General features: G+C 47.7%; 1 protein-coding gene across 1 annotated transcript; it reads right to left on the bottom strand.

Annotated features, from left to right (window-relative positions):
- Window positions 1–1,022: 1,022 nt before the first annotated feature.
- On the bottom strand, window positions 1,023–3,297 carry LOC127309639 (O-fucosyltransferase 30). Its single transcript, XM_051340416.2, has 2 exons — window positions 2,778–3,297; window positions 1,023–2,461 (listed from the first exon to the last, which is right to left on the bottom strand). The coding sequence occupies exons 1-2, from the start codon at window positions 3,224–3,226 to the stop codon at window positions 1,396–1,398; spliced, it is 1,515 nt and encodes a 504-aa protein (XP_051196376.1). The 5' UTR covers window positions 3,227–3,297; the 3' UTR covers window positions 1,023–1,395.
- Between the last annotated feature and the right edge of the window lie 14,709 nt (window positions 3,298–18,006).

Genomic DNA, 18,006 nt, shown 5'->3' on the forward strand with positions numbered 1-18,006 from the left:
ATTATGGTTTTTTATGAGACTTTAATGCGGCTGGTTGTACTACAATGTAGTATCAGTTTTCCATGTGCAACATGAGACAACACATAGTGCAACCTCTATTTGCTAGGACTGTTGCATGTTCCACACATGTGTTTGTCATTTGTTCTAGTAAAGTACCTCAAATGTTGCACTTTTTCCCTGTTGTTGTTAATGAATTATTATTATTTTATCGCACACACATTAATAGAATTATTGCATACATGCATGGTTTCCATGCTACAATGATAAAAAAATCCGAAATGACTATAATGATAGAGATTGGTTTAATGGGGAAGGGTGGAGATGAGAGGGTGAGGATTAGGCACATGGCCAGGAACTACTAAGAAGTAGTCCATCCGTTCCAAAATCCTTGTCCCGATTTAGATATGTATCTAGACATATCTTGTGCATAGATACGTCTGAATCTACAACAAGAATTGTGGAACGAAGGGAGTGTAGATTACCAATTTGAGAAAGGAGGATCAGCCATGTGGACGAGAGGAGTGGAGCAGTGAACCAGATCGAAAGGGAAAAGTGTTTGATCAGGCAGTCCAAATTGTCATCATACTGATGTAGCTTATGCATTAATACAAGAAATTACGATCCTAGATGTTATTCACACATGTTGTAATATATTATACCATATTACACTTGATGATGGGGAGCAATCGGCAGCCTAGGACAAGCTGAAAATCTTAGGGAAAAAAGAAGTAAAAAATAAACGTGTTGTGATTTGATTATCCGCAAAAGACACTAGTGTGTTTCAAATGACACATCATAAAAGGGGTAGAAGTTTCTGTTGACATGAGTAACTGACTAGCAAATGAACCATTACTAGCTATGTAGAGCTTCTTGGACTATTTGGAGCTTATTTCATGGCATGTACTGACTAATATACAATGAGATGTACACAACGAGTTAGCTTTCTTTAAAGTCCATTTTTTGATAAATATTATTTCAGTCAAGAGAACTTCATAAATAAGGACATGCATGGCTGATGAATCTATAGCAAGAGAGAGCCCATAAAATCTGTTTCATTCCAATAGTTCTCTATACAAGATATGACTGTCCTCACCCTCCGTGACAAAATTGGTGGATGAAACGCAACATAATGAAGGCACAGCTCACAAACATGAACACTATCTATCTACACAACCGAAAAAAAGGAAAAAGAGGGAATGATTTGAAGTATACTATTTCCGCATGGCAGTAGATGGTCAACACTGTAGAATCGTAGAACCTGAGCATGTCACTAGTTTCTTAGTCTCAAATCTGCAATGATTCAGCTCTCTGTAGTGCAACAGCCCCTACTGATATCAAACTCCATAAGTACAACCAGTTAGCTCTCTGGCAGGTTGCTCAAAGGATGCACTTCTCCTATAATTTGCAGACATTGTTCATCCTCATTGTTTCTATGCTTCCTGCTATTGTTGATCCAGCGGTCCCCACAAACCCTAGAGAGGCACAGCTGCAAACAGATTCTTCGACATATAACAAAATTTCAGGCAGTTGAACTGGATGACAATCCTCGTTCGATCTTTCTGCAATCTTTGGAAAGAATCCAGACCTTAGGCCATGTTCAGCAGCCATAAGCTTCTCTGCAGTTTGTAGAACATCATTTTCCTTCAGTGTGTACAGTTCATATTTCTCGTCTTTTGCAATATCTGCAAGATAGGTCTTCGTCCAGTTTGCTGGAGGAAGATCAGTCATGATGAACATGTGAATAGGACCGCCAGACTTGTTTCTCTTCATCTCCATCTCAAGAGCTTTCAATTTATCCTTAAGGGCAGAAAAGGTAGTTTTCCAGTGATTTTTAAATTGGCCATCTAACAATCTTAGTTGTGCACAAAGAAAAGGCTCCTTAATCGTGCTCTTAGCGAACTCCTTCCCTGCAGCCATGATCTCTGGGGCAAAAGGAAGGAACTCAGTTTTCTCAAGTACAGTCTGTATTCTATGGCCCTTTGGTGACTCATGGATATCAAAGTAAGACTCTGATCCCTTGTATGGTCCTGAAAAAAGGGTCCCAAATGCCAATAAAGTAGCATCCTCAGCCTTAGAACCAGGCCCTAAACCCTTGTATAGATCTTTGCGCTTCCTAACGTATGAAATCTTCTTCTTCCTTCTTAACTCTTCATCTGGCTGAAACGAATCCAGTGTTCCATCATTATTCTCTTGATATGTCCACACCGTCGTTCTACAGTCGTCCTGAACAGGATATACACAACCACTACTTTCACTACCTTCTAAACCAGACAGCAAAGATCGGCATCTGCCATAGTCACTTGGCGATGATTCACCGCCAGAAACAGCGCAGCACAACCCAGAAAAGCAAGTTTTCCGCATATCCACGCCACACCATAATGAAACAAACACCCTGAAATCAATTGTCCTAACCAAAGCCTTCACATGAGATAGATCAACTATGTCGCCCATCGAAACATACCTGGAACACAAACAGTCAGAATCAATACTTAATTCTCATGATGTCATTCCAATTCATAGAGAAGATGGAAACCTATAGTGAAGACTGTGGAAGCAAGAAGTTATATCATCATTGTGCTAGTTAGTAAAGTGAGTACCCTGCCAGCGTAAGTGTGCAGCAACTAAATAACATCTCTAGATTTAGATTTCTCTTGGCAGCGATCTCAAAACATGGAGTCTCCATCAATTACAGGGGGGGAATCAGTGTGACTCGAAATCATGAAAAATGCGATTTATACATTGTTAATACTGTAACGAAGCTTTAGTGTGAGGTTTACCTCCGCTCCCGGAGGAGCTGCATCGCGTGGTCCCAGACGGCTGTGCGGAGGTCTGCGGGATCGGAGACTCTGAACTTGGGGCAGCTCCCGAGGACGACGGCGTGGTGGTCGAGCACGGGTGGCACGACGAGGGTGCGGTTGAGCAGCGCGGCCGCCACCGCGGCGTTCCGCAGCTCGCCCACCTGGTTGCTGAACCCGCTGTGCGGCGCGTACCACAGGAACTTCTCCCCATCCAGCTCCGCCGAGCGCCCGCACCTCTGGACGCCGCCGCCCCTGCTGGAGGGAGAGGGAGAGGCGGAGAAGGGGAGGAGGGAGCGGAGCAGGGAGGAGTAGGCCGAGGAGAGCAGGAGGGATGCCGGGAGGAGGAGCAGCAGGACGGCCACGAGGAGTGGCACGTTCGACCGGGCGCTCCGCCTCCGCCACCGGCCGCGGTTCGCCGGCAGGTCCATCTCGCCGGCGGCGACCGGCAGATCGGATCTTACGGTTGCATCCGGTACCAAGCGTAACTGGCTGGTAAGTTACTCTTTGGCCCAGCTAATGCGTCAGAGCAATAGAGTCCATGGGCTCGAATGGCCCAGTTAGAGCCCGATCGGGTTGAGTTCAAGTGGGCCTGTTCGTGTCAAGTTCACACGCAACAACAACGACAGCCCAGAATCAACAAAATCCCTGACCATGTCAAAAAAAAAACACTGACAAGTGGATCCTCCCAGTAGTCACGGCATCTCCAACGGGCCGATCCATTCGGTCCTGGGCTGTCCATTTCGGTCCATGCGGATCGGTAGATAGGCCGCACACGCTTCAGTGGGACGGCATAAATGGACCGATCCGTCCGCGCCCGACACATCCATTCACGAAATTTGGGAATGGATGTGTCGGTATGGACGCTGAACGGACAACCGTCATGTCCGGTCATCGGCCATTGGGCCCGGTATGTAACTGCCAGTTAATTGTTCATTGCCGATGACCCGGTATGTAACTGCCGGTTTTGTTCATTAACAACCGACATCCGGTTTTACAAAAAGGTTTGCATAAACTGAAAATAAATGGCCGCTACACTACGTCGGCCGTACACGTCTACACCTCTCCGCCGGTGTCGTCGTCCTCATCCAGCGTCGCCCGCTCAGCCCGCGCAACCCATATGGCTGCTTCCTGGCGGCGTGCCCGACGGCGGTTCTCCTTGCGTTGGGTCTCCCGGCGGGCGAAGGCGGCGTTGAGCTCGGCAGCCCAGTGCACCGTCCTCTCCTCCTCCGTCGTCGCTCGCGCCGCCTCCTCTGCTGCTCGCGCCACCTCCTCCGCTACTGCCTCTGACGCCTGCCGCGCCACGTCGCGCAACATCATCATCGTCGCCTCTGCCCTCACCTACATCGTCGCAGACGATTTCTCGTCGTGCTCTCGGCAGTCGAGGTCTCTTGTGGCAGACCTGCGGTGTGTCTTGCGCACCTGCCAGTCCTCCTCCTTCTTGCTGAGGAGAGACCAAGCCATGGCCGAGGCCGCCGCCTCCGCCACGCGTTCCTCCTCCGCTGCATTGTTGGCGGCGCGGTACGCCTTGTCGCACGCCGCCTTCTCCGCATTGGAGGTTGCATCGACCGCTGCTGCCTCCGTCGCCTTCCTGGACGTTTGAAAGGATCGTATGCCGCACCTAGAGGGAGGGGTGAATAGGTGCTAACTGATACGTCTCAAACGTATCTATAATTTCTTATGTTCCATGCTTGTTTTATGACAATACCTACATGTTTTGTTCACACTTTATATCGTTTTGATGCATTTTCCGGAACTAACCTATTGACAAGATGCCGAAGTGCCAGTTCCTGTTTTCTACTGTTTTTGGTTTCAGAAATCCTAGTAAGAAAATATTCTCGGAATTGGACGAAATCAACGCCCAGCATCTTATAATTCCACGAACCTTCCAGAACACCCGAGAGCCGCCAGAGGGGAGCCCTGGGGGGCCCACACATGTGGCCGGCGCGGCCCAGGCCCTGGCCGCGCCGCCCTATTGTGTGGTGGCTCCGTACCCCCTCCGACTCCGCCTCTTCGCCTATTTAAAGGTCCCTGACCTAAATCTTCGATACGGAAAAACCACGGTACGAGAAACCTTCCAGAGCCGCCGCCATCGCGAAGCCAAGATCTGGGGGACAGGAGTCTCTGTTCCGGCACGCCGCCGGGACGGGGAAGTGCCCCCGGAAGGCTTCTCCATTGACACCACCGCCATCTTCATCAACGTTGTTGTCTCCCATGAGGAGGAAGTAGTTCTCCATCGAGGCTAAGGGCTGTACCGGTAGCTATGTGGTTAATCTCTCCCCTATGTACTTCAATACAATGATCTCATGAGCTGCCTTACATGATTGAGATTCATATGAGCTTTGTATCACTATTAGTCTATGTGCTACTCTTGTGATGTTATTAAAGTAGTCTATTCCTCCTTCACGGTGTAATGGTGACAGTGTGTGCATCGTGTAGTTCTTGGCGTAGGTTATGATCATAATCTCTTGTAGGTTATGGAGTTAATTATTACTATGATAGTATTGATGTGATCTATTCCCCCTTCATAGTGTAAAGGTGACAGTGTGTATGCTATGTTAGTACTCGGTTTAAATTGCAAAGATCTATTATGCTCTAAGGTTACTTAAATATGAATGTCGAATGTTGTGGAGCTTGTTAACTCCGGCATTGAGGTGCTCTTGTAGCCCTACACAACGAATGGTGTTCATTATCAAACAAGAGTATATGTAGCACAAAGGAAGAGAACTTATTTATTATGTGATCAGTGTTGAGAGTGTCCACTAGTGAAAGTATGATCCCTAGGCCTTGTTTCCAAATACTGCAATTATCGCTTGTTTACTGTTTTACTGCATCTTTACTTCCTGCAATATTACTACCATCAACTGCACGCCAGCAAGCACTTTTCTGGCGCCGTTACTACTGCTCATATTCATTCATACCACTTGTATTTCACTATCTCTTCGCCGAACTAGTGCACCTATACATCTGACAAGTGTATTAGGTGTGTTGGGGACACAAGAGACTTCTTGTATCGTGATTGCAGGGTTGCTTGAGAGGGATATCTTTGACCTCTTCCTCCCTGAGTTTGATAAACCTTGGGTGATCCACTTAAGGGAAACTTGCTGCTGTTCTACAAACCTCTGCTCTTGGAGGCCCAACACTGTCTACAAGAATAGAAGCACCCGTAGACATCAAGCACTTTTCTGGCGCCGTTGCCGGGGAGGAAAGGTAAAAGGCACTCATACTCCGGTCCCAGGTAACTAAGTACTTTTCTGGCCCCATTGTGTGAGTGTTCGAAGCTATTTCCTTTAGATCCTGCAATTGCATCTTTTTGTTTCTTGTTTTACACTAGTAAGGCATAATGGAAAACATCTGTGAGCTTTTTAAACTATTTCCTGAGTCAATACATGAATGGTTTAATGCGAAAATTAAAAAACCTATGGAATCTTATTTGCATGCTAGTAGCAATGATATTAGTATGAACGCTTTGAACACCATTGTTGCTAATGATATAGAAAATTCCAAGCTTGGGGAGGTCGGTTTTGATGAAAATGATCTCTTTAGCCCTCCGGGTATTGAGGAGAAAGTTTATGTTGATTATGATATGCCTCCCATATATGATGATTATAATGATAGTGGTCTTCTGGTGCCGCCTACTATGGAGGATAAAGTTTATTATGATGATACTATACCTCCTATATTTGATGATGAGAATAATAATGATAGCTACTTTGTTGAATTTGCTCCCACTACAACTAATAAAATTGATTATGCTTATGTGGAGAGTAATGATACTTTTATGCATGTGAATAAGGCTCAGTTCTTTTGGCGGCTTCTCCGAGAAGCTGCCCTCCCCCCAGCTTCCTGGGGAAGCCGCCCCCAAAATTTTGAAAGGCTTCCGAAACGGTCTAGGCTAAACTAGTCCAGAAGCCTTTCTAAATTTTTGGTGCGGCTTCTCCAGGAAGCTAGGGGGAGGGCAGCTTCTCGGAGAAGCCGCCAAAAGAACTGAGCCTAAGAATGCTTTATGTGATACTTATATTGTTGAGTTTGTTCATGATGCCTCTGAAAGTTATTATGAGAGAGAGAAACATGGTTATATGCATCTTAATAATATTAAGTTTCCCCTCTTTGTGTTGAGAATCTTGAAGTTACTCGTGTTTTATCTTCTGATGCTTGTTACTTTGCTCTTCATGAACTTGTTTATTTACAAGATTCCTATGCATAGGAAGCATGTTAGACTTAAATGTGTTTTGAATTTGCTTCTTGATGCTCTCTTTTGCTTCAACTCTTATTTCTTGCGAGTGCATCATTAAAATTGCTGAGCCCATCTTAATGGCTATAAAGAAAGAACTTCTTGGGAGATAACCCATGTGTTTATTTTACTACAGTACTTTTGTTTTATATTTGAGTCTTGGAAGTTGTTACTACTGTAGCAACCTCTCCTTATCTTATTTTATTGCATTGTTATGCCAAGTAAAGTCTTTGATAGCAAGGTTGATACTAGATTTGGATTACTGCGCAGAAACAGATTTCTTGCTGTCACGAATTTGGGCATGGTTCTCTATAGGTAACTCAGAAAAATCTGCCAATTTACGTGCGTGATCCTCAGATATGTACGCAACTTTCATTAAATTTGAGCATTTTCATCTGAGCAAGTTCAGTGCCTCTAAAAAATTCGTCTTTACGGACTGTTCTGTTTTGACAGATTCTGTCATTCATTTCGCATTGCCTCTTTTGCTGTGTTGGATGGATTTCTTTGTTCCATTGACTTCCAGTAGCTTTGGGCAATGTCCAGAAGTGTTAAGAATGATTGTGTCACCTCTGAACATGTGAATTTTTGATTATGCACTAACCCTCCAATGAGTTTGTTTTAAGTTTGGTGTGGAGGAAGTTTTCAAGGGTCAAGAGAGGAGGATGATATATGATCAAGAAGAGTGAAAAGTCTAAGCTTGGTGATGTGGGCATTACCCTTCGGGTAACCGATATTGCTCTACCCTACACGGTCCAACTGGAGGCCCATGAAGGTACCTGATGGCAAGATGGGCCACTAGGACGGTGCGGCGGAAGATTACTTGGAGTATAATACACGGAAGAAGCCGAGCAAGGAAAGATTGGAGATAGATCTATTGTAAACCTACTCGTATTCGATTAGACCTCTCGGGACCTGGCCACCTATATAAAGGCCAGGAGAGGGGCTATCGAGGGACACAATCAACCTTAGCAATACTAGCCAGCAGAAGCTTAAAACTAGGTTACCCTAGCAACTAGCGTCTCGACGAGATTATAGCCGAACTATTCGGCACCCCATTGTAACCTGTTTTCATCATAATCAAAGAACAGACAGGCAGGACGTAAGGGTTTTACCTCATCGAGGGCCCCGAACCTGGGTAAATCGCTCTCCCCGCTTGTCTGTGTACCGATGTCTCGTGTCAGCTTGCAGGATTCCATCAACCCTAAGCCCCTATTGGAGGGCATTGCCGAGGAGCACCCTCGACAATTGGCGCCGTCTGTGGGGAACCTGTCGGCACAAGGCAGGGCATCGGCAGATCCGATCATGACACCGGCGGCTTCGCCGGCAACTTCATCAGCAACTTCATCGACACCATCGTCACCAATCCTGGGAAGCCCAATTCGATTCGGTTCCTACGAGTTTACTCCACACAGCAATTCCTCCCGCTCGAACTTTTCAGATCTACAAGGGAACATGGAGATGACCTTCGGCAGCGTCCACTACAACGTCAACGCAGAGGGAATTCTTCGACTGCTGGAATCCCCCACTTCCGGATCGATGAGTTCAAGCGCGTCATCGTCAGTCGATCTGTCGGCTGGTCTGACGGGATCGACGTGCTCACCCGTGCCCTCGACTCCCCGCTCGGTGTCCTCCATGTCGGTAGGGTCGGATGATTCCTCATCTTCGAAACTAACTTCGTACTACTGCCTGAACTGCGACACCAGGCACGGGCTGGGATCTAGCGACACGCCGTTCATCTGCAACGCCCAGTATTCATCGGGAGAGGACAGTATCGACATCACCATCCAGGGAACCACCCGAAGAACGGCACACCATCAGGTTTATGTCGCCAATAACACGGGAAACACAAGGCGCAGAGGAGACGAGGACCATACCCCCCCGTTCCAGTAGGAGGGCGAGTTTTGAAAACAGCGCCAGCAACCGCGATAGCGATTACACCATCGCGGATGAGGAATGGGCAGCAGCAAGGGCAGCGGTGCTCAACAACACGCCGCTCCCCGCAGGAACTTCGGTTGGAACCCTCAATGCTTATCGCTCCATACTAGAGAAAAACCGGGAGCACCTGTCGAAAGAGCAAGCCACCCTCGAGAGACGCCTATCTGCAGCGGATCGATCCAGCGAACGGCGAAGGGGCTCGCAAGGGAGTACCTCCCGAAACACTCAGGGAACAGGCAAGCATCGGTCGAGACTATCCAGGCTTTCAGAAGATGACGCCAGAGAAATAACGTCGAATCTGACCAAATCCTTCATGACTATGGATACCGCCGGCATGCCACGGCCGAAAACCGTTGCAGGAGCAACGGCCAACCTCGCCGCTTACCTCATCAACCAGCGCCCCGAAGGATCCATGGCTCAAGCTCATCGAGGTGCCCTGGAAAGTCTCGCAATATTGGGGAACAACCTAGTCCCGCCAAAGGAAAAGACCACCGTCCAAGGCAGTGGGTCAAAACATCATGCGAGAGATGCTCGGGACAAAATCACCCAGAGCAAGATCGACAAAGCAAGGCGGCGACGCACCGCTAGGAAGGACGACGACAGCGATTCTTCGGATGAAGACCAGGAGTACGACGGCGAACTGAGGGGAGCCGACTGTCTAAGTTCCAAGATCCGCGAAGCAATGCCGCCCAAAAAGTTTAAGCCTACCCCTACCGATGCTGCCAAGTACGATGGGCAACAAGAACCAAGATCCTGGATAGACGACTACCTGCAGACTGTGATCCTGCACAAAGGAAACCAGATAGCAGCAATGCAATGCTTACAGCTTTACTTGAAGGATTCAGCACGGGCCTGGCTAAGGGGGCTGCCGAAAGGTTCTGTTAAATCATGGGACGACCTAGTAGATGCCTTCGTTGCCAACTTCCAAGCAACATACAAGAGGCCCGTCGGGATCGAAGAGCTACGGAATTGCCGGCAGAAGCAGAAGGAGTCAATGCGTTCATACATCGGGAGATTCACAAAGCTCCTGAACGCTGCCGAAGACGTATCTGTCGACAGAGCAATCGACGCTTTCAACGACGGCGTTCAGCGGGAAAGCTACATAGAAGAACTTGGGCACAAAAAGCCAAAAACCATAACCAAATTAATGGAAATCGCCAACAGTTGGGCTGATGGTGAGGACAACGTACGAAGGCCACGGCAGCGCAGTGATGACGAAGACGACGACCAGCCGAAACACGACTCGGGTGGCCGAAGGGATCGTCACAAGAGAAGAAAGAACCGCAACTACGATGATAATAATCTGGTTGCCGCAGGATATTCCGATCGGCAAGACGATCGAGACGATAGGCACGACGGTAACCGGAACAACTCTGGAAACCGTGGTAACTATAAACCACGACAGCAGAGGACTCCCGAATTACCCTACGCTGAGCAGATCAACGCCCCTTGTTACCTGCATTCGTATGTCGATTCCAAGGACGGCAAAACGAAGTCAAGTCACCTGCTCAGGGACTGTCGGCAGTTCCTTGACATGCACAAACTCATCCAGCAGTCAGGCCAGCAACAGCTACCACCACCACCCCCACCTCCACCGCAGCATCAAGTCCAGCAGGCTCAACCCCATCAACCCAACGAGGCGTTCCCACCACCACGTGGGCAGATGAGCATGATCCATAGGACAGGTGTTTCGAAAAGGGAGATGAAGAAGCTCACCCGAGAGATCAACTTGGCAGAAAGCATCATGGCAAACATCCCCGAGTACGTCGAATGGTCTTCTCAGAACATTACGTTCAGTCGAGCAGATCACCCGATGACCATACCAAAACCAGGACACGCTGCCTTGGTAGTCGAAGCACAAATTGGGGGGTTCAAGATGAGCAAAGTCTTCATGGATGGTGGAAGCGGGCTAAACCTGATATTTGTCGACACAATTAGAAGTATGGGGATCACCATGAGCATGCTGGAAGAAACAGACACCTGCTTCCACGGGATCCTTCCAACCGCACCGGGCCACTCTCTTGGCAAAATCTACCTGAATGTTATCTTCGGCGGGGCCGACAATTTCAGGAAGGAAAAGATCGAGTTTGAAGTGGTGAACTGGGAGTCACAGTATCACGCCATACTCGGGAGACCAGCGTATGCCAAGTTCATGGCTGTGCCGCATTACACGTACCTCAAGCTGAAAATGCCTGGGAACAACGGGACAAACATCACAGTCTATGGAAGTTTTTCACGCTCGGACAATTGTGATCGCGACTTTCAGAGGATTGCTGCAAAGTTCGGGCCACTGCAAGAAATCGTCGACCCTCCGCCCAAGCTGTCTTTACGAGAGATCAAGGAAGAAAAAGATGGCAAGGAAACCAAGAAGAAGCCAGCCGCTCTCGCCCTTAAAGCTTCGGCAGCAGAAGCTTCGGCAGCAGAAGCCTCAGCAGCAGAAGCCTCGGCAGCAGAAGCCTCGACAGCAAAGGGTTCCGCAGTTGATGCCACAGAAGGCTTAGGAGATAGCAAGACGATGGCAACCACCGCTCAAACCCCTGATGAAACCAGCAACGCTGCAGCAATCACTAACGCGGTGAAGAAGCCAGAAGAAGAGAAGAACCCCTTCCTTGCCTAAGCAGTTTACTAGCCTTTATTTTCTTTTTTCCTTTATTATAAACAGGGCCTCCCCTTTTTTCGCCCTCTAGCATCGTGCTTACCTTATTAATAAGAACTTAAGCTTCGATTCTTTGTTAAGCATTGCAGTAACTACAAACTTCTAAGCCCAAATCACTATGCAAACATAGTACAGGGCAGAAGATCGCGCTTCAAAAAAAGCCTCTACGAGTGCTAAAAGACGTTCACCTTTCCCTCCGCTATAGATGCCTCTACGAGTGCCGTAAATAGCAAGAGTTTGGAAATACATATAAACAACAACCCACGTTCGATATTTTACTTATGGAAATATCAAGGAACAACGGGCTCATCGGCAGAACCACTACACCCGAAATATTCGGGAGTGCCTGTCGAAATTTAAAACGGTTGAAAGCAAAGTTGCGCATACAACAGGTTTAGCAAAACCTGCAACACGAGCTGATCACTCAAAAGATTTGCTAACCAACCAATATACATACATCTAAACGAGCAACTAAGATTCGCTCAAAACTTGCCAACGGCAATAACATGGTAAAAGTACATACGCATGTATCTACCGAATGAGAAGGCATCATTACATAATCCAAACGCTTGGATAAAGTAGCCAAATTATCTATTTACAAAACGGACATTAAATCCCTGAAATCACCCTTGCGGAGTTCCTCTTTCTTCAGGTACCCTTGAGTCCTCCTCGAGTCTGTCGACAATTATGTTGGCAGGCAACAATACCCTCGGATACAGTGCCTCCAAGTTTCCAATCGCATTGGCAATCGACAGCAAACTTGCCGAAGCATAACGGGCAAGTACAAGGGCAAGTGTAAACCTGGCCCCTGCAAAAACCTGCGCACGTACCAAGTCTCGAATCTTCTTGGCATTATCAAATTCAGACATCAAAGCAAGGAGCGTCAGGGGAACTGCGTTCAAAGGAAACATTGTCTTCCAAACCACCCTCATAGCCTTGTAGCACTTGTCAAAAAAATGGTGGACCTGCTGGACCCGATCCTGAAATTGTGCGACAGCCGAAGCCTTCGAGTGCTCCCGCCAGAAAATCTCTTCGGCTGAGGACAGCTGAGTTAATGCATTCACACGCTCGTGAATCCGTTTGTTCTCTTCTGCGCGGTTCAAAGCTATGACTGGCACGGAAATAAACAAAGGATCAGACAAGATACTATCGACAAAAAGGTGCAGAGATCAAGGAACTCACAGTTCAAGCTCTCGGTAGCTTTAGGTAGCTCAGTAAGAGCGTACCGCTCCACGTCGGCTGCAATCTCGCTCTTCTTGTTGACAATCGCAGCTAAGGCATAAGTGCTGCGCAGGTCCTTCTCCATCTGGGTGATCCGATCCTTCATCCGTTGGATTCGATCACCTTCGGGAAGAACGCCCGAAGAGTCATCAACAAACGAGGGCACCGGGAAAACCTGCAGGCAACAGCGTTAAAAGGATGATAGATATGGACAAATTAAGCGTCCAACGTAACTCCCATCGGGAGAAGTACAAGAAATTCCTATCGGGAGAAGTACAAGAAATTCCTATCAGGAGAAGTACAAATGAAGATATTATGAAAAAAGTGTGTTGGCAACATTGCCACCACAGTGTTCATTACAAACTTAAGTTCTCACAATAGAATAATGTTTTGTACTAAGCCCAAGGATAAAATCGTTACAACAGTCAAGGAGCCTGAGTTTGAGTCGACAGGCTGGGGCCAGCCGATGTCTTTCCGGACGAAACTAGTTCAAGGAGCTGGCGAGCACAAGTACGGGCAGACGCTGTAAAGGCGCTCAAGTCAACAAATCGCCCATCTTTTTCTTTCGGCAGCTCCTTAGTCATTTCTTCGATGTCAGCCTTAAAGCCGTAACCCATCATAAGTTGGAAGGCAAGGAGGGCACCATAGGTACGCGAGGTACGCTTGAATACCTCAATAACTTCCTTGGTGTCGACGGCAAAGGCATCAATCAGCTGCCCCAGAGTCTTCTCCTGCTTGATCTTGGGGAATATCATCGAATGCATCCGCGCCAGAGCACCCTTTCCCTTGTCAAGAAGCTCCCGGGTAAGCTGGTGGGTGGCAAGAACCATCGACACACCATTCACCGGGGAGTTGCTCGGAACTTTGTCCAAAGCAGTAGCAGGGATGCTGACGGCTTCTGCAAGAAATTCAATTGGAGGAAACCATTGATGAAGAAACGGATCCGTAAAAAGTAATAATCTACAAGAGATGTGTGAAAAAGCTTAGCAAGTAGAGCCAAGGCAGATTGACGAAGGAGCTCATCCTTCTCTGCTGCTCGAGCTTCCTCCTCCTTCAGCCTCTCTTTCAGCTTGCTCAGCTCATCTTTTAGGGAGTCGACCTCCTGGCGAGCTATGGCAGCCTTTTTGATGGCACCATCTAACTTTGAAGAGGAAGACTTAGCTTCCTCCTGCAGTCGAACCTTCTCCGCCTCCAGGGAGGTAAATTGAGAGGCGAAGGCTTCTAAAGAGGATATCACACCTCGTAGATCCTTGAAGAAAGGGAATGTTTTATAAAGATCATTAGGCAAAGACACATTCCAAAAGATTCCTGTTAGGCTCGATAAAGACTTACAGAAGGAGGAGCTGTGGCAGCGGCAGGAGCATCTTTCCCTTTGGAAAGGGAGGAGGCGGTCGATGCTTGCGCCCCGGGAGCCGCTTTAGGAGCTGAAGCTTCGGAAGCTGCGGCGGATGGCGAGACAGCATCAGATCTGACCCTCTTAGGTGGAGGCTCAATGAAAGCATCGTCACTACAAGAAGGATTCGATCGACCAAGTTATGAGAAAAATGTGAGAAGACCAAGAAGCTGAAAATAGTAAAAAGAAGAAAGACACTTACATATCAAGGAGATCATCTTCATCGGCAAAGCCGCCGATTGATCTCTTCGTAGGTGGAGCCCTGGTCTCCTCCGCAGCTGCATTAACAAAGGCATCGTGATCAGCGTCATCATCGCGCACTGATCCCTCTGTGTCACAAGTGTCATCGGCTGATGGGGGGAGATTGGTATGGGCGGTTTCAGAATCTATCAGGTCATCGTGATCGCTTGTTGGGTTTGTATGCTCAACAGTACGAGAGTCAACGGGTTCTGAAGAGCCTCTTCCTTCGGAAGTATCATTTGGCAAGTTATGTAAGTCCCCGGAGGCCACGAGGGTCTGTCGAAGAAAAGACAAATGAGAACAACAGTAATTATGTCGATTGAGTAAATAGCAGCATAACAAGAATTTGAGGAGGGAAATTACCTCTGGTGGTGGATGATCGGCATCAAAAGGAGTATACGGAGACATCAGTGGGATCGAGTCTTCTTGGCTGAAGAAAGTGAGGCGACGGACTTCATCGAGCAGTTCTTTTTCCGACAGTTCGGCAGCGTTAATTCTGGTCTCATCCTTTGGACCCGAATACAACCACATTGGGCGAATTCTAGCCATAACTGGTTGGACTCGACGTTTCAGAAACACTGCCGCTACCTCAGTACCAACTATGGTTTGGCCATCAGCTTCTTTAATCCGAAGAAATCTGGCAAATAATTCGTCGGTTGCTACTTTTTCGTCGGGAGAAAGAATATTTTTCCAGGAATTCTTAGGTTTGGCTTCAAGGACGTCGACAAAGCGAGGAAGTTGAGATTCGGGTGACAAGGAATCCTTGGCGTAAAAATACTTTAATCTCCACCCTTGCACAGACTCTCTCATTGGGAAATTGAAGTAGTTGACATCCGAACGGGCTACAAATCCCACTCCTCCGGTGACAAAAGACCCGTTACTGCTGTTGTATCTCTTCACGTAGAAAATCTTTTTCCACAACCCAAAATGAGGCTCAACGCCCAAATATGCTTCGCAGAGGGTGATAAACACAGCAACATGGAGGATTGAGTTGGGAGTGAGTTGCTATAGTTGGATTTCGTAAGTTCGCAAGAGATGAAGGAGGAATTCATGAACGGGAAGCGAGAGACCTCGATATAAGAACGACAAGAACATCACGGTAAAACCAGCAAGGGGATTAGGTCGGGAAATCGCACCTAGAAAGATCGCATTCCCCTCATCGGAGGAGATCAATCCCAGGCTTCGGGATCTCTTCTCGTCACGCCTGGTGATGGTCGAAGCTATCCAATCTCCGGGCCTGGCTACTGAGCCTGGCGGCGCCGGCGGCACCGGAGTTGGAGGGGGAGCGCTTGGTGCGCCCTCCTTCGGAGGAATCAAGGAAGATTTGATGGCGGCGCCTCCGCTCGTAGAGCTGGCGGCGGCGCTAGGGTTCTTCTTCTTCACCATCGCAAGATCCGGGAAAAGCTAGGAAGCAGTGGTGGCGGCGCGAGCAGTTGTGAACGGGAGAAGAGGAAGAACAGCGAAGGGATGAATGAAGGAAAAGATTAGGGATTTCTATCTCTTGGGAAACTTAAGGAAGGCCTCGTATTATCAGTGGGCCTTTTCTCTAGTTAATGGTTGCGGAAATCGAGGAGGTGCCTCGCTAACCGTGTAAGAAGAGCAGGAATTGCTCGAAAACAGGCATGGCAGGTCGTGTCTTATCAGTCAAAATCAAGGGGACAGAAAAACGTCACCAATGACGTCATGAGGAATGATTGCATACGAAGAGATAAGAAAGTATCGGGTAATCAACTTGAGCCTACGCACGGATTGCGAGCATCCGCACCTAGGCTCGGGGGCTACTCCCATCGGGAGCGCTGGCGCGCACCCGATAGAATAAAGACTCGAAGGGAAAACTTGACTCGAGTCTGCGCCCGGACATAAGCGCCCGTGCCCAGACTCGGGGGCTACTCCCATCGGGAGCGCTGAACGCGCACCCGATAAAACTTTTTTCGCATTCCATGATCATGCCCGGGGACTTGATTCTGTGTAGGGTAACGTTGTTTTGCCATCGGCAGTTAACCAACAAAAGTTGGGCACGTTATTCGTTATCCCTTGCATAAAGAAAATGTATCCGATGGACTACAAAGACTTGCAGGAAAAAGCTTCGGCAGAAGAAGGTGCTCGAGTGGTACAACTTGAGTCTACGCACGGATTGCAAGCATCCGTACCTAGACTCGGGGGCTACTCCCATCGGGAGCGCTGATGCGCACCCGATAGAAGATAAAAGATATAAGAAAGGCAAGAATGATCAATGAGAAGAACTTCGGAAGAGGACAAGCTCTAGTCTCTACCCGAACTATGTTCGGCTAGACACTCGGGGGCTACTGATGTGGGCATTACCCTTCGGGTAACCAATATTGCTCTACCCTACACGGTCCAACTGGAGGCCCATGAAGGTACCTGATGGCAAGATGGGCCACTAGGACGGTGCGGCGGAAGATTACTTGGAGTATAATACACGGAAGAAGCCGAGCAAGGAAAGATTGGAGATAGATCTATTGTAAACCTACTCGTACTCGATTAGACCTCTCGGGACCTGGCCACCTATATAAAGGCCAGGAGAGGGGCTATCGAGGGACACAATCAACCTTAGCAATACTAGCCAGCAGAAGCTTAAAACTAGGTTACCCTAGCAACTAGCGTCTCGACGAGATTATAGCCGAACTATTCGGCACCCCATTGTAACCTGTTTTCATCATAATCAAAGAACAGACAGGTAGGACGTAAGGGTTTTACCTCATCGAGGGCCCTGAACCTGGGTAAATCGCTCTCCCCGCTTGTCTGTGTACCGATGTCTCGTGTCAGCTTGCAGGATTCCATCAACCCTAAGCCCCTATTGGAGGGCATTGCCGAGGAGCACCCTCGACACTTGGGGATGCCCCCGTGATTCATCCCTGCATATTTCAAGAAGACTCAAGCGTCTAAGCTTGGGGATGCCCAAGGCATCCCCTTCTTCATCGACAACTTATCAGGTTTCTTCTCTTGAAACTATATTTTTATTCGGTCACATCTTATGTGCTTTACTTGGAGCGTCTGTTTGTTTCTATTTTCGTTTTGTTATTTTCATTCTATGAATAAATTCATGCTTGTGTGGGAGAGAGACACGCTCCGCTGTTGCGTATGAACACTGGTGTTCTTAGTTCTATCTTTAATGTTCATGGCGGAGTTGAAAACCGCTTCGTTAATTGCTATTTAGTTGGAAACATAAAATGCTTCATGTGGTAATTGGTATAATGTCTTGAATAATTTGATACTTGGCAATTGTTGTGCTCATATAGATCATGTTTAAGCTCTTGCATCATGTACTTTGCACCTATTAATGAAGAATTACATAGAGCTTGTTAAAATTTGGTTTGCATGATTGGTCTCTCTAAGTCTAGATATTTTCTCTTCACATGCTTTGCCCTGGCAATGGGGTTCCCAGCCCCAATTAATTACAACTTGCATTAATAATTCTCTTCACATGCTTTGCCCTGATCTATCAGTAAGCAAATTAATCTTGCAAATAGACACTCCTCCATGGTATGTGAATGTTGGAAGGCACCCGAGG

The sequence above is a fragment of the Lolium perenne genome, chromosome 1 (assembly GCF_019359855.2).
Source record: "Lolium perenne isolate Kyuss_39 chromosome 1, Kyuss_2.0, whole genome shotgun sequence".
NCBI lineage: Eukaryota > Viridiplantae > Streptophyta > Magnoliopsida > Poales > Poaceae > Lolium > Lolium perenne.